This window comes from Apis florea, unplaced genomic scaffold, assembly GCF_048593485.1.
Source record: "Apis florea isolate Af1SG1 unplaced genomic scaffold, ASM4859348v1 contig_3696_pilon, whole genome shotgun sequence".
In the NCBI taxonomy this organism is placed as follows: domain Eukaryota; kingdom Metazoa; phylum Arthropoda; class Insecta; order Hymenoptera; family Apidae; genus Apis; species Apis florea.
In genome coordinates, this window is record NW_028256809.1 from 805998 (window position 1) to 823042 (window position 17045).

At 15.2% G+C, this 17045-nt stretch overlaps 3 protein-coding genes across 10 annotated transcripts in view; 1 reads left to right on the forward strand and 2 right to left on the reverse strand.

The window, feature by feature from the left end:
* The window catches only part of sax (type I BMP receptor saxophone), a 54960-nt gene extending 50288 nt beyond the window's left edge, over window positions 1–4672 (reverse strand). The window contains exon 1 of the mRNA XM_086914603.1: window positions 4579–4672. Within this exon, the coding sequence (XP_086770729.1) occupies window positions 4579–4647 (69 nt within the window). The 5' untranslated portion in view covers window positions 4648–4672. The remainder of the gene's footprint in view (window positions 1–4578) is intronic.
* Window positions 1–5012, reverse strand: part of LOC105736802 (uncharacterized) — a 42355-nt gene extending 37343 nt beyond the window's left edge. Inside the window, exon 1 of the mRNA XM_086914607.1 lies at window positions 4880–5012. Coding sequence (XP_086770733.1) covers window positions 4880–4911 — 32 coding nt within the window. The 5' untranslated portion in view covers window positions 4912–5012. The remainder of the gene's footprint in view (window positions 1–4879) is intronic.
* Cypl (peptidyl-prolyl cis-trans isomerase-like 1 Cypl) overlaps window positions 4896–17045 on the forward strand; it is a 53426-nt gene continuing 41276 nt past the window's right edge. For 4 of the 8 annotated variants that reach the window (XM_086914611.1, XM_086914610.1, XM_086914609.1 and 1 more), the window contains exons 1-4: window positions 4896–5030; window positions 10381–10485; window positions 15186–15319; window positions 16655–16744. In XM_086914611.1, the coding sequence (XP_086770737.1) occupies window positions 10415–10485; window positions 15186–15319; window positions 16655–16744 (295 nt within the window). In that variant the 5' untranslated portion in view covers window positions 4896–5030; window positions 10381–10414. Of the gene's footprint in view, window positions 5249–10380; window positions 10486–15185; window positions 15320–16654; window positions 16745–17045 lie in introns of all 8 variants that reach the window. The other 4 variants (XM_086914613.1, XM_086914614.1, XM_086914612.1 and 1 more) reach the window with 3 other exon arrangements.

Here is a 17045-nt window from a genome sequence, read left to right on the forward strand (position 1 = left end):
ATTATCTATAAAAAATATGGAAAATACTTAAAAACATATTTGAAATATTTATTAGATCATATAAATCGTCAGAATTATATTTAAATTACTCTTACTAAGTTTGCAAAAAAGGGAATGTAATGTCATAATGTTAAAATACATTTTTTACGCTCATATCTGAACTTTTTTCTGAAAATTTTAGAGATGAAAACAATGATAAGTAATTCAACAATGATAAATAATTTCATCAAGACATTATGATTAAAAACTATTAGAAAAAAAGTGTTGCGTTGCTAACAGATTATTGTTAATAATTAAAAACGGAAACAAATATTATAATACTATAAATATCTTTAAAAAGAATACCGTTTTTAATTGTGTCAAAAATTTCTACAAAGATAATTGTACCTTATTTATTTCATTAATAATTAATTTATTTTTAATAGAATAAGATAAATTATTTTCTCATTAATTCGAAATGTGAAGAGTATCAATGAATATACATAAGGAAATAAATAAAAGATCTGTTCTATTACATAATAATAAGTAAATTTTTTTTTAATTTTTCTCTAATATTTCATATAAATTGAAAAATATCAGTAAAAATAGATATATTTTTGGTATAAATATATATTTGATTTAATTTTGATCAGTATTTAAACATATTTAAATATTTATAATTTAATATCTACTTACAAAATTTTATTCGGATTCAGAAAATCATTCCATATAACTAAATAATTATTACTACAAAAACAAAATACAAAACAATTCCATAATTGAAAATTTCCAATATTTTTTAAAATTAATTTCTTTAAAAATCTAAAAAAAAGTTGAAGATTCGTATTCATTAAAATCTCTAAAAAATATCTATATTTATAAAATCGAAAAAATTTGTTGAACAATATAATTGATGTTTATTTTTTACTTTTATAAATATTATAATTATTGTTTATTACCACATTTATTCATTTTTATTTATTTAATTAAGTATCATCAATATTTTCCAAATTATATTAATTTTTTTTATGTTTTAATTAATGCTATATTTTTTATGTTTTAATTTTTATGCTATATATTACACTGTGACATTTTTAGGGAATCAACTCCAGATCTCGAAATAAAAAGTTGATATTCAAAAATACTGATTGAAGTTTATTTATTTATTAATTAATTTTTTTATGCTATATACTATATTTGCGATATTTTTAGGGAATCAACTCCAGATCTCGAAAAAAAAGTTGGTATTCAAAAATATTGATCGAAGTTTATTTATTGATTATACAAAATTTAAATTTATTAAATGAAGTGAAAGTGTTTTTATAAATTTTAACAATTTGTCAAAAAAAAAAAAAGAAATTGATCTTAATACAATAAAATTGGACTTATCGATTTTATATTTTATATGTTAAAATACAATTTTTATATTTGGTATATTATATACATATATATAAAGTTTATTATATTTGATATACAATTTACCTTTAAATAAATGAAAACTAAAAATAAAAATAAAATAAGTTTAAAAAAAAGAGATAGATGAAAAATTTAAAAAACAAATGAATTTAATAGTCGATATATCAAAACAAGATATATAAAATAATATTTCAAAAACATTATTGTTACTATTATTTGTTACTATTAAAATAAATATACATTTTCATAAAAATAATTTTACAAAATATAACTTATAATATAATGTTTTAGGATAACATTAATTAAAAATTTTTCAAGAATCCCAAAATTATCAGCTGAAATAAATATATACTTATATTTAATAATATATATATTACACATGACACATGAATTAAATAATAATAAATGTGATGGCATTTATTCGGTAAATAAAGAATATATATGTTTTTAATCTGTTATTCTAGAATGTTATTCTACTTAATTATATACATATAATAATTTTATGTATAAATAAATAAAACAAGAAAATAAGAAGCAAGCAAAATAATGATGATGTTTTATGAATCTCTAATTAATGTCAGATAATAATTATCTTTCTTATATATATTAATACATAACTATTTTGTTTATAGCTGGTGACTCAATTCATTGAACGAACTGTAAACTGAATCATATTATCATCTTCCAAATTTTAATAATGCAATTGCAAAAATTAAATTGAAATAATCTGCTAAACCAATGGCTTTTTAACATAAATAAATTAAATTATTTTCTTATAGAAATAAATCGATTAATAGATTCAATATATAGTATATAATACATTTAAATACACATAGTTCCATTTAAAAAAATTAAAGTAATTTCAAAATTTATGAATATGTGCATTTAAGAAAATATATTTTCTATTTAATATAATAGTTTTCATTAAAGCAAACAATTTTTATATTAAATATTTCACTGCGTTTTAAAAAATAAGAAAAAAATAAAAATAATTATGTAAATAGTTCATCTAATATAAAACACGACTTATCGAATTGTCTCTAAAAATTAGATTTATTATTTGTTTTAATCAGAATATTTTTATCATTAAGTGATCTAATAAGAACCGATAAGTGATTTTTCACATAACACACTATTTTACATACAATCAAAAATAATTGTAAACATCAAATACTGATCGCTTATAATAATAATATATTTTCATTATTATTTATTTGATTTTATTAAAATTTGATATATTTTCCATTTTTTATTTTAAAAAAATAACATTAGAATTAAATTGTATGAATTCAGAAAATTTAAAAATTATTATTTTTCTAACGAATAATATACAAATAAATTTGATTATTTTTACAGATCACTATTATATAATTGCTTGATATTAAAAATTATTAATATTAAACGAATGAGATAGTGAACAAAGAAAGTTCTAATATTCAGTCTTTATACTTTAAGTGCTTAAGAACAAAACAATATTAAAATGATAAGATTTAGAAAAGAAAATATTTTATATTTTCTTTCCAAATAGATAAATATATATATATATATATATATATATATATATATATATATATATATATATATAATAATTTACAATACATAATATATGAAGTAAAACAATTACAATATAAATATAATCAAAAATAATTGATTAAATTAAAACAAAAAAAAAAATGAATAATAGAAAATGATAGAAATAATAGAAGAAAAATAAAAATAATAATAATACAAACTGATTAAAAAAAAACCAATAATCTACTACAATAAGTTTAACTAACAATAAGTTTAAGATTAAAAGAAAAATAAAAAATGAAAAAAAAATTTTATTTAATTGTAAATTTGTATCACAACACCTATAAAGTAAATTCTGTTAAAGATTATCAAAACTATATTATATATTTTTTTAAATTTTTTCTTATTATAACTTTAAGAAAATTATTTAAAGTATATGCAAAATATTTTTATTATATTTATTTTTTGTATACTTTAATGTTAATAAAAAATGATTTATTTATGATAAATTTATCAAATATTTGCTTTCTAATTTTATGTAACTTTAATAATTATAAAATTATAGAAAATAAAACATCAGATATTTGAAAATGGAATTTCTAGTTCTCAATATTTTTGTAAAAAAGATTTGATATAACTTAAATATAATTTTTTTAAAATCGAGAGAACTACAAGAATCAAAATACAATAAATAAAAGTTTATGAATGAAAGTTTAATAAAAACAAGAAATATTCTAATTATTAGGAAAATATTTAAATCGAAACCATAATTACACAAATTTGAGTTAGATAAAGAAAAAAAGATAGATAAATTAATTTCAAAATAAAATCAAATTATACTAAATACAATAATTATATATATAGAAAAGATATAAAAATCAATTCCAAATGTGAATGTAATTATCCAATATAGAATTATAATAAATATATAATAATATAATATAATAGAACTTTAATTATAAACTCTTTTATTATCTTATTGTATGATAGATATCATACATTATTATTAAAATTATTTGAAATTAATTAGCAAAAAATAATATAGTTCTAATCTTTTCTAACAAAAAAATATATATTATAATATTTATAAATGAATATTCTCTTCAATGTTAGTAAAATTTTTAGTTTAGTTTGATAAGAAAAAACAATCAAACCTATTAAATCAAAAAACATTCAAATCTATCAAATTCATTATAGAAACATTCAACTTTTATTACAAATATGAGAACTATACACATAGAGATATTTAAAAATATATCTCTACATTCCAAAATCAAAAAAATATTATACAGTTATATAATAATTGAATAAATAAAAATAAACAAAATTACGCATTTAATATGACTTTCAAAATTCTTCTATCTTCCCAAAAAAATATTAATTTTTATATATATATATATAATATTAACTAAAAATCATAAATAAATATTACAGAAATAGAATTAAATAGAAATAAATAATTTCAATTTAATTATAACAATATATAAAATTGTATTATTAGTTAATAAAATAATTTTTTTTATTTATTAATTTAAAAGATAAAATAATTTAATCATTAAGATATAATACTAGAATAATTGTAAAAAATATATGATTTTATAACATTTTTATAATATTTTCTCCGTTATTTTTTACAAAAAGAAACAAATAGATTTAACGAGAAAAACTTACCATAAATGATAATATACATAACCTGATATCAATAAGACAAGTGTGGACAAGATGAAAAATATTCTCCATAATTTCAATGTGTCGAAAACACAAATCTCACTTATTAATATTAATATTAATATTAAATAAAAATCAATGAAAAATATCATCAACGATATTTCATCGAATCAATAAATATAAATCGTTAATTAAATAGCATAAATGAAATTATTATTGGTAATCTTAAGTAATGTATTTATTTATAAGAAGAATATTTCGAATTTTAAAATATTTATATGAAAAATAATGATTAATAAATTACATGTTTTGTAGAGCAGATACATTGGCGTTCATAAGGAATTCAGATTTGAGTTTGAATTGTGATTGGTTGATTTTAACAGATTCAATACATTTATAAAAATAGGCTTACATATTGGTTAAAAGTTACATTTCCAAATAATAACACTGTATCGGTAAGTATAAAGGAGAATACTAAATATTCCTCTTATCCTTGTACCAAGGTGCTCTTATATTTATACATGTGATAAAAGTTACATGTGCATGTGAGGTTAGGTTTTGATATTTTCATCTAATTTAATTTTTTATAAATAATAGACATTAAAATTAAATCAAGAAGGCATTATAAGATATTAAAATATAAAAAAAATATAATTGAATTAATTATAACAAGGTAAATCAAATAATTCTAATTGTATTATAATGTTGCAAGGAAACAAAAAAAATTATTGAGAATATAATAGAATAAATAGTTCAATGATTTATTGAATTTAATTTAATGTTTTTTTTTAACATTTTAATAAAATATTAATATTACTTTTCCAGTATGATGTTATATATTTACAATAAATAATTTTATAATATAATGACTGAATAATGAATGAATTATTTCTTTAAAATAAATTCTTTTGATTAAGAAATAATATAAAAATATTAAGAAATATATATAAATATTTGAAAATAATATATAAAAATTATTTGTATATATAAAATATATAAAAATTTTTTATATATGAATTTTTTTATTACACAAATTATTATACAAATATGAAACATAAGTGTTAATAATTTAATTTTAATTTATAATTTAAATATAATTATAATTTAAATATAGATCAGATACTTTTAAAAATTAATTAAATTAATTTCATTCAAATTCATTAATCAATGTTTCATTCGAATTTCCTTGATAACTTTTGCGTTTTGAAAAGTTTTTTACTTGTTTATAATTTTATAATTTATAGAAATAAATAATTTGAATTAGTTTTATAACAAATTCATTTTATAAATATATTTCTTAAACTTTTATTGATAAAAAGGAATTTTATATAAAATTTTTATATCATTAATTATAAATTAACATTTAAATTTAAAAAAAATTAAAAATAAGCAATTTAGAGGATAATCATAAAAATTTTTAATAATTTAAAAAATAAATATTTTATAAGATATTCTTATAATTATAATTCTTATTAAAACAATTATTATTATTATATATATTATCTAAATAATGAAATAAAAGATAAAATTATGATTTATAAAAATAAGAACAATTATTTTAATTTAAATCTCTAAATTAGTAGTATATTTTGTAAAATTTAATAATTTTAGTGTAATTAATATTTCATAAATTATTTTTTAATTCTATTTCATTTTTCTATGGTTCGATACATAAAACTTCTTTATAGATTCTATTTTACATAGACCATAGAATATGGTTATTTTGTTTTTTAAAAAAGTTCTTATATTATGTTCTTATATAATGTTTTATATGAAAATAAATAAAAAAAAATTATTGAAAAAAATTTTAATTTGAATAAAATTTATAAAATATAAAAATAAAATTTTTTTTATTAAAGATATCTTAAATATCAATATTAAATAATATTTGTCATATTTTTGTAAAACAATAATATAATATTATATTGTTAAATAAAACTAAAAATATCTAAATAATTTGGTAGTTATATTTATTTTATAAAATCTTCTGTAATAAATGTATTAAAATAACTTATTTCCATGAAACTATTATTATACAAATTCTGAAATATAAATATATTCTAATAAGAACTTTTTAAAAAACTTTTTAAAACTTTTTAAAAAAGTTCTTATTAATGATATTTAATTCCCATAAAAATTTCATAGAAATAAATATTCTTTTATATGTAACATATAATATATATGAATTGGAACGAAAATCTTTTTTATATCAAATTTGTTATTCTTTGTAATTTTTTTTTAATATTCTTTCAAATATATTTTTTTATCAATGTATGAAAAAAAAAAATTTTTTATATTGAAATTAAGAAATTTGTAATATTGTAGTTTTTTCATTTAATGAGATTTGAAATTGAAAATGTGTATTTATAATCTATAGACAATCGCATATTAATGCTTTGAATTATTATTTTTTGTATAAATAAAAAATATTAAAAATATTACTATTTTAATATTTTTATTTAAATATTTTATTATTGTATAATAGTTAAATATTTTATTTTATTTATAGCTTTAAAAATAGAATGTAATTTTCTTATTTTACATCCAAATATATATATATATATATACCATTTCTCTTGTACTTAAAATCTATTATTGATTTTATTTTGTATTTTGTTTTTATATTTTTTAATAATATTTTATATCATTGTGTAATTCTTATATAGTTATAAAAATATTTGGAAACTAATAATGCTTAACTTCAACAATCTATCTTTATTAATTATAGAAAAATTTCAAAAAATTCATTCTTATTTCTTTCGATAGATATTTATTGTTTGTATTTTATATTTGTACTTTATGAATATTTTATAAAATTTATTAATATAATAAAATGATATTAAAAATTAATATTACAATTATTTTATGTGTTATATTCGAATTGTAAAAATTTATAATAAAATAAAAATAGAAATTTAAAAAAAAAAATTAAATATTAATTTTGATATTTTTTTTTCTCTTTTATAATAACTTAAAATATAAGAATATTAATTACATTAATTATTATCTTTAGAATATATATTTAATAGAATATATATTAATAAAAAAATTTATAGAATATAAAATATTTTATAGAATATATTATTAATAAAAAAATTTTTATATCTTTTTATATTATATCTTATATATATATGAGAATCAAAATGTACTTAAAAATCAAAAAAATATCAAAATTAATATTCAATTTTTATAAAAAGCTATTATTTTATTTATTTTATTATAAATTTTTAAATATTCGTTCGAATATTTTTATGATAAAAAATAATTATAATATGATTTTATTTTATAATATTATATATTATATAATATTATTTATTATATCAATTTAGTTAAATAAGTTATTATAATATTTGTAATTTAATTATTTGTAAAATACAATAAATATTCTATCAAAACAAGTTTGAATTCATTTCTTTTATAATTAACAAAAATATAAGTCGTTAAAATTAAGTATATGTTAAATGTCCAAATATTTTTATGAATAATTGTATATAATATTGTATATAATATTTTTAGTTTCTTTGTATTTTGAGATGATGCTCTGTTTTGAGTGAAAAATATTTACATTTCTTATATCCATTATTTCCAGTAATTTGTTCGCGAAAAGAAAACAAGATAGTGTTTATAGTTGATAACTTCTTCAGTTATTAACTATATTGATTTTTTTTTTATGCATTTTAAGCTTTGTAGATTTTAAATCGAAATAATGCGAATTTAATACAAATTTGATATGTGATAAGAGAAATTTATGTTAAAATCTTTTTATGAAGCATAGTCTAAAGTAAAATTGAAGGAGATATATATAAACTGTAATTATAATGTATTTAAATACTGCCTTGCTTTTTAGACGAATTATATATCTTCTAAATTATATATCTTATCTTTCTTTTTACTATCATTTTAACTAATTATCAATTATAAATATTTAATTGTATAATATGAACTGTACAATATATTATATTGAATTTGTAAAATAAGATAAAAACATAAGAAAATCAGAATTACATATATTTGTCATAAAATTTGTTATATATTTGCAATTTGTGATCTAAATTAATAAAAAATTAAATGAAAAAATATATATATTTTACAATTTGTGATCTAAATTAATAAAAAATTAAATGAAAAAATTTTGTTATCTTTTATTTATAATAATTATAAATTATAATTTTATTGTTTTATCGTATAAATTTTTTATTTCAAAGCATAAACTATATATTTCTTTGAATATACATATATATAACAAATTCAATATATAATAATAATATATATATGTATATTATATATATATATATTTTTTAATAAGTATATATTTATATAATGTATTATGTATTTATATATTTACAATAAGAAATACGTATTATTTCATTACTTTTTTTTTTAATTTTTTTTTAAATTTTTATTTGTAGCAATAATTTTATGATAAATTGTATAAATTATTTAACATTAAGTTTAAAATTTTATGTTCAAAGATATGGATAAAGTTTTATATGACATTGATTATTGTTGATTATGAATCAACATGATGGAAAGGGAAGAGGGGAAAGGAATATAAAATATAATATAAAATTAAATTAAATTATATATAATATTAAATTAAATTATAATATATTTTATAATATACGAAATATAAAATTTTAATTTGAGAAATTTATTGATTTCCAAAATGAATTAATGAAAAACTTTTAATATAACACATTGAAAACACTATATAGATATTACAATGCTGTCTATTAGTTATTAACAGAATTATATTCTTTGTAATAATCATCATCGCTTAATTAAATCGTCGATGACATTATTCATTGAAAATTTATTTATAATAAAATTATATTTTATATTTATATATTTTATATTAAATTATATATCTCTATTTTGTTTTTATATTATATATTTTATAATCAAATAAAAGAGAAAAAAAATTTTTAAAAATATCCAAAAAAGCAAAAATATATTTATTATATTGAATTAATTAAGAAAATTAATCAACATTAAATACTTTTTCTTAAAAAATACGAAAGATAAAAAATATGTTTCAAACGAAATATGTTTCAAAAAGAATAGATCATAATGTTTTTTAGATTTTTTTAGATTTTTTGAAAATTTTGCAAAATTCAATTTTAAATATTTTAACTATATTTTTTACTTTTATATTATATTATTTATATCGAAATGATTTTCAATACATTATCTAAATATATTTTTATTTAGCTATTCTCAAAATATAAAAAATTGATATACCTTGTACTTTTTACAGAAATTGCATGGTTTAAAATATTTATAATAAATGCGTATTCGGATTTAATAATATACTAATTATTAAGTATTTATTATAATATGATTTATTTATAATATGAATATGGAAAATTTTGTATAATTTTATATAAAGTAATATCAAACATTTGGAGGAAACGAAAGAAAAAGAAAATATCCAGAAATGAGTTGTAAAAATGTTGTGTAATGAAAATTTTAATAATTCTAAAAATAAGATTTAATCAAATATATATAAAATAAATTAAAAAATAATCGAATGTAAATTTTATGATTTAATATAGTATAGTTTAATAGAATTTCATAGGATATTGAAAATAAAAAGCATAAAAAAATAGCAATGCTATCATTTTATCAAATTTTATCATTTTATTATTTAATCATTTATTTTTTATATTTTCAATTGAAGATTTGTATGAAATTATTATTATAATTAAATATATATTATATTATATTATATTATATAATTAAATTATTTCTATAAGCACTTAGAAAATAATCTACAAGTATTTTTCATGTCATTTATCTTTATAGGTGGAATAAACGTCATTAAAAACATTATATAAACATGGCTCTTACAAATATATCTGGTATTCCTGATAAACATTGGCAACCGCCATTTGTAGCATTTGAAACGACGTAAGTATATAATTGTTATTTTTATCTTATTAATTTTTATAATTTTTACAAAATATTATTATTATTTATAAAATAGAATATTTGAAATGTTGGTAAAATCAATTTTTATATTAGATGTTTAGAAAAGTTTGCCATTTTTCAAATAAAGAATTAAAGAAACATTAGCAAGAACTTTTCAGGTATCTAATATTTGTAAACTTTTAATGTTAAAATTTTTTGCTTCTAAATTTTTGTTAAAATGTCAAAATGTTAAATTTTTTTATAAGTTATGACTAATAATTAAAAATAGATGATGTTTTTTATAAATGATTTATTTTGATATTAAATATGTATTATAATTTTTAAATCCGTAATAATTAATGGAAATAAATAAATAATTAAGTAGCAAATATTTACTATTATATTATATATATAAAAGTATTTACTATTTACGTATATATCGGAATTTAATAAATTTTAATTTTCTTTTATAATCATTTTAAATTCTAACTTATCATTTTAACATGAATAGCTGAATACGAATTTGAAAAAAAATCCAATTAAAAAAAAAATGCAAATTTTACTTTTATAATAATAATTATTCAATTTCTTTTGATACAAAATTATGATTTCAATATGCTAAGATAGGCAAGGCAATTGTTATTATGCATGTTTTAATAAACTATTTTTCTTCTATATTGAAAATAAAAATGATTTTGTAACTTTCTTTTTTTTTTTTAGTAAAAACTTTTGTTCTATCACATGATATGGTTAAATTTTTTCTTAGATTAGTTTTTAAAATCTTTAAAATATTGATTAATTAAATTGAAAATCAATAAAAGAGAATATATTTTAGGTGTCTATTTTTATTTTTAACTTTGATTATAAAGAACTGCTTATATCATTTTATTTGGAAGAATTTACAAAATTAGTTTGCTCCAAGATTAATACTTTTAAAATTGAAAAATTTTTTTAAATTAATTCTTTCAAAAACAGTAGTATTTGATTATTTCAAAATGATACTGGCTCACAAAAATATTCGAATGTTTGTCATAAAGAACATTATTAATAATAATAAAATATACAAACAGTATATGAAGTTTATGTAGAAAAAATACATTTATCCATCAAAAATCATGGATAAATAATTCAATATAGATATATTATATATGACTTAAATTGATATAGATATTTATCGATATGATATATATATTTATAGATATTTATAATTTTATTTCAATTAATAATTTATTTATCATGAATTTTCATAATTTTAATTTTAATATAATTAATATTAAAATAATTTATACATATTACAATAAATTATAATTAATTATAATTAATAAATTTTAATTAATTATAAATAATTTCTTCAATATTTGTGAAACTTAAATGTTTCAATTTATTAGTTGAGGTGTAATGTATATTTGCATATTTTTGTGATATATTATATAACTTAGTATTGTTATATTTATTTAGATTATTATATTTGAAATTTTATATAGTTCAGATATATTTGAATTAGTTTTTAAAAGTATATTTCTTTTTGGAATTTATTCATTATAACTATCAGATATATTTTCGATAAGTAACTAAATGGTAAGTAAATAATATAATTATGGATATTAATGTATGAATATTTAAATAAAATCTGTTAAAACAAACCATTATTTTCTAATCTCTTTATTATAGCTAGCAATATTTGTAAATATTTTAATGTATTATATTTTAATATTTAAATATACATATATGTCCATATACTTTTGGATTGAGATAAACAAAATATGCGTAATATGTAAAATAATAATAATATATTAAAATATAGTTTTGCATAAAAATTCAAAATTTATTCATGAGCTATTATATATGAAATTTGAATATTTCTAAGAAATTGTAAAATATTTGCTGAATATGAAGAATACACTGAATATTACTGACATAAATAATCGGACATTAATATTTAATGATCTATATCTTTATTAATTATAGAAAAAATGAATTCAAACTATTTTAATAGAATATAAAATATAGAAATATACTATATAGAAATTTTGATAAAATTATACTTTATATTTATGCAATTTATTTAATTAAATTCATATAAAAAAAGGTATTAAAAATTAAATGAAATCACAATTATTTTTATTTCAATAATATTTTTATCTCAATAATATTTATCTCAAAAATATTCCAATACTTAAAAAATTTATAGTAAGAAGCAATTTTTTTATAAAAATTAAGAGTTAGTTTTGTCATTTTTTATAATAAATTTGGAGCAGTTAAAGTTTAAAATATCATAAATTATTTTTTATTAATGATGTATGTTTTAAAATAATAATAATATACTTTATATATTTATTTTATTTAAGATAATAATATAATACTTTTATGTTTTAAATCATAGAATTAAAAAATATCAACTTAACTTAATATTTATAAAAAATCGCTATTTCAATCGTATTTTATTATTTTACTACAAATTTTTAAATTGTGTTAAATTGTTAAGATATGGAATATTTTGATATAAAATAGTTGTGATTTAGTTTTTAATATTTAATTGTATCAAGTTAAAAATTTAAATTAAATAAATTGTTTATGTAAGTAAACTACAATAAATAATCCACAACAAAATAATTAACTTTATTTTTTCTATAATTAAGATATGGATTTTTAAAAATAAGCATAGTATCCAAATATTATTGTAACTGTATGCGTTGGATTTCAAAAGTATTCGAACACTTAGAGGTGAATGATGTTTATACTTAGTTAATAAGTTTCTTTAGCAAATATTATGATTAACAAACTTAGTTGATGGTAGGACGTTGTTCAGTGAATTTCAAGTTATCATTGTGCGCAATTATTAAAGTGTATAATATCAACAAATCAGAAGTACAAAAGTTGGAAATGGGATTGATAGTAGAATTTAATCAAGAAGAAAAATTTTACAAAAAAATTATTGATTTGGTAAGAGTAAGTTAACGATTCAATATAAAAAAATATAAATAATTTGATAACTATAAAACATGTAAACATAAATACATTTGGAAAAAATCTAAAATTTTCGAATTCTAGCGAAAATTGTTACGATAAACTTATAATAAAGAAATTATACACTAATAAGATTAAGGTGAAATAGATTAAATTTTTCAAAAAACATTTAAAAGTAATACATTTTAAGAATTTAATATTCTTTAATAAAAATAAATATAATATTTTTAATTTTGATGAACATACTTTAATATAAAGAAAATTCAACATATAATATATGGAAATAATTTATAATAAAATAATATTTTAAAATAACATTTATAAATGCAATTTTCAATAAATATATATATCAAATTTATAGACTTTAAGATAGACAGCGAATATTTCAGAAAATAGACTTTATGAAGAAAAAAATGTTTTAAAAAGTCTATAAGATTTAATTGAGTACATTTAATGTATTCAAATCTTTGTCTTATCATTGAATTAAATTCATATATCTTTGGACAATTTAGTTTTTTTAAATAGAAAAGAAAATTTAAAAAATTTTTTCCAAATTTTGATGGAAAGATTTTAATATTTTGACAAAAAATAAATTTTTTGTTTTATAACATATATAACAGTATATAATATATTTAATCGAAAAATTGTATAATAATATATATTAATTCTATTAATTTTATTATTTATTCTTTGAAATAAATTAAATAACTAAATAAATATAAATAATTATAATAAAATAAATAATAAAATATTAATAATATCAAATTTAACGTAAAATTTTCTATAAATTTTATACAAAAATTAGTTTATATTTTAGAATATTAAAGATATTATTAAAAGGGAAAAAATAAATATTGATGTAAAATAGTTTACAAAAATAATAAATAATAATACGCACAATTAAATACTTTTGTATCCCTTCGAACTCATCTTCACAGTTAATGTTTTACAATTGTTATAAATTCATCCAATTTTCTTTAGATTTAAATTTTTTTAGATTTTATATGCATAATTTTGATATCTTTTTTGTATTAATTTGTTATTACTTGAATTAAGTTTTATATATTTTTTAAAATTATATAATTTTTACAATTATTAAGAATTGTTTAAAATTTTAATAACATTCAAATATTCAATATAAATAATTGTACTTATAGAATATTTTTAAAACTTCTGGTTTAATTTAAAAATAATTTAGGTATAAAAATTGTTTGTTTTTAACTAGAAATCAATTATTTAAAAAATTCTTTAAAAAATTTATTCATTAAAATAATATAATAAAATAATATTATAATAACATAATAAAATAATATAATAAAACCTATTATGAATATTTTCACAAAATTTTGCGTTAAAATACATAAGATATACGAAGTAAGATAATTTTTGAACATTTCCTTTTTTTTTTACATATTTATATATATTTTATATATATATGAATCAGTCATTTTTGAGTAAATATATATATATACTCATCATATCTATAATTTATTGCATGAACTAATATTATTAGCACATCATTGATTCTAATAAAATTTGATTATATTATTTGTATATTTTTCATGATATAAAATGATTTATATAACTTGTCAAAAAAGTATTAAATTTTTTACTTAAAATTATAATTCATATTGTCATATTATAATCATTTATTACAAATTCAATTACTATAACAGTTTCCTATTTTCTTATTAATTTTTTTATATTAATATATTTCTCTATTATTATTACAGCATGGGTGAAATAGTAATTGAACTCTACTGGAAGCATGTGCCAATTACATGTAGAAATTTTGCTGAACTTACACGACGTGGATATTACAATGGAACGAAGTTTCATAGAGTTATTCGAGATTTTATGATACAAGGTATCATTTTTCTTAAATCATTTTAATCTTAAAAATATAAAATAGCGAAGATAAAAAACTTATAAGAATAAATTAAAATTATTAATAATATTTTACGTATCTGTATTATATTGCAGAAACATATATAGTAGAAAAAATTGACTTTTATTATGTCATTTATTTATTTTTGCTATGATTTTACATTATTGGTGAATTATTAACTTTTATTGAAAAATTTATTATTTAAGTAAATATTTTTTTTTTTGGAATTTAAAATTTTTATATTTTGCATGCTTTGTGTAAGTGTTGAATATTTTAAAATTTGTTTATTAAATTGTAATAATATTTTTTTTATTAATAATTTAAAAAAGATATTCAAATCAAAGTGAGTATTTGAAGTTGGTTAACATTCGATGGTATGTTTTCTTATAATTGAAATTTTATATTTAATTATTTTATTATCATTTTATATATTATATATTATATATTTATACATACGTTTATTATTTTATTATATTAATTATTTTATATTATTTTTATTATTTTAAGTTTTTATTACTTCTATAAATTATTGTTTATTGTCAGCAAAAAATTTTTATATTCTAACTTATTAGTTATATTATAAGTTATGTTTAATTAGTTAAAAAATCTTTAATTTATTATTAAAATTAGATAATTAAAATTTATAAAAATTAGATAATTAATATTTTATCAATACGATTTTGACATTGTATTATTTTATTATCACTAAAATAAATTATTAATAATATTTTTTTTAATTTATTACAATTAATCATAATTTTGAGGTTAATATGGAAGATGTTAGAAAAACATTAAAATTATAATTAAATTAATTGTTACTAGATCATTTTTAATTATCTCTAATCAGATAATTGAACATATAATTTATTAAAAATTAAAAATTAAAAATTGATCTTCAGGTCTGATCTTTTTTATTATAATATTAGAAAATTTGAAAGAAATATGACTTTTTACTATATAAACACATTTTCTCTGATATAATTGTAAAGATAGCATAGTTTTGTTTTTATATATATTCATTATTTATATCGTATCAGTCGTAAATTCATGTCTATAAATCAAATCATGTATATATACATATAGTATGAAGTATTTTACACCATTGATATGACTAATAAAATATAAAAACTAAATATGAAACATAATAACAACGTATTTTAATATAATCTAAATATATTGTATATATACAATATAATGTAATAATAAATAATCTTTTATTATATCTCTTATTACAGTGTAAAAATTAAAAATTTAAAATATATTTAATTTAATATATTTTTTTTAATTTAAATATATTTATTTACTTTATTTTAGGTGGTGATCCTACTGGAACTGGAAAAGGTGGTGTATCTATTTATGGAGAATGTTTTGATGATGAAATTCATGATGACTTAAAACATACTGGTAATGTTTAATTATAAATTATCTGATTATATTATACTAACATATAATTTAATACATATAATGTTTAAACACATAATAGCTCATAAAAGTATTCAAAAATTTTATAGAAAAATATATCGAAAGTCTTAATCTTAATAAAAATTTATCTATAAAATAGATTATATATACGTATTACGTATACGTATATAGATTATACGTATGTGTAATAATTTATTTTTTTGAGAAAAAAATATATTTCATCCTCTCTAAAAGGATGAAATATATCCTCAAAATTTTAACATTTTTTATTTTTTATGAATAT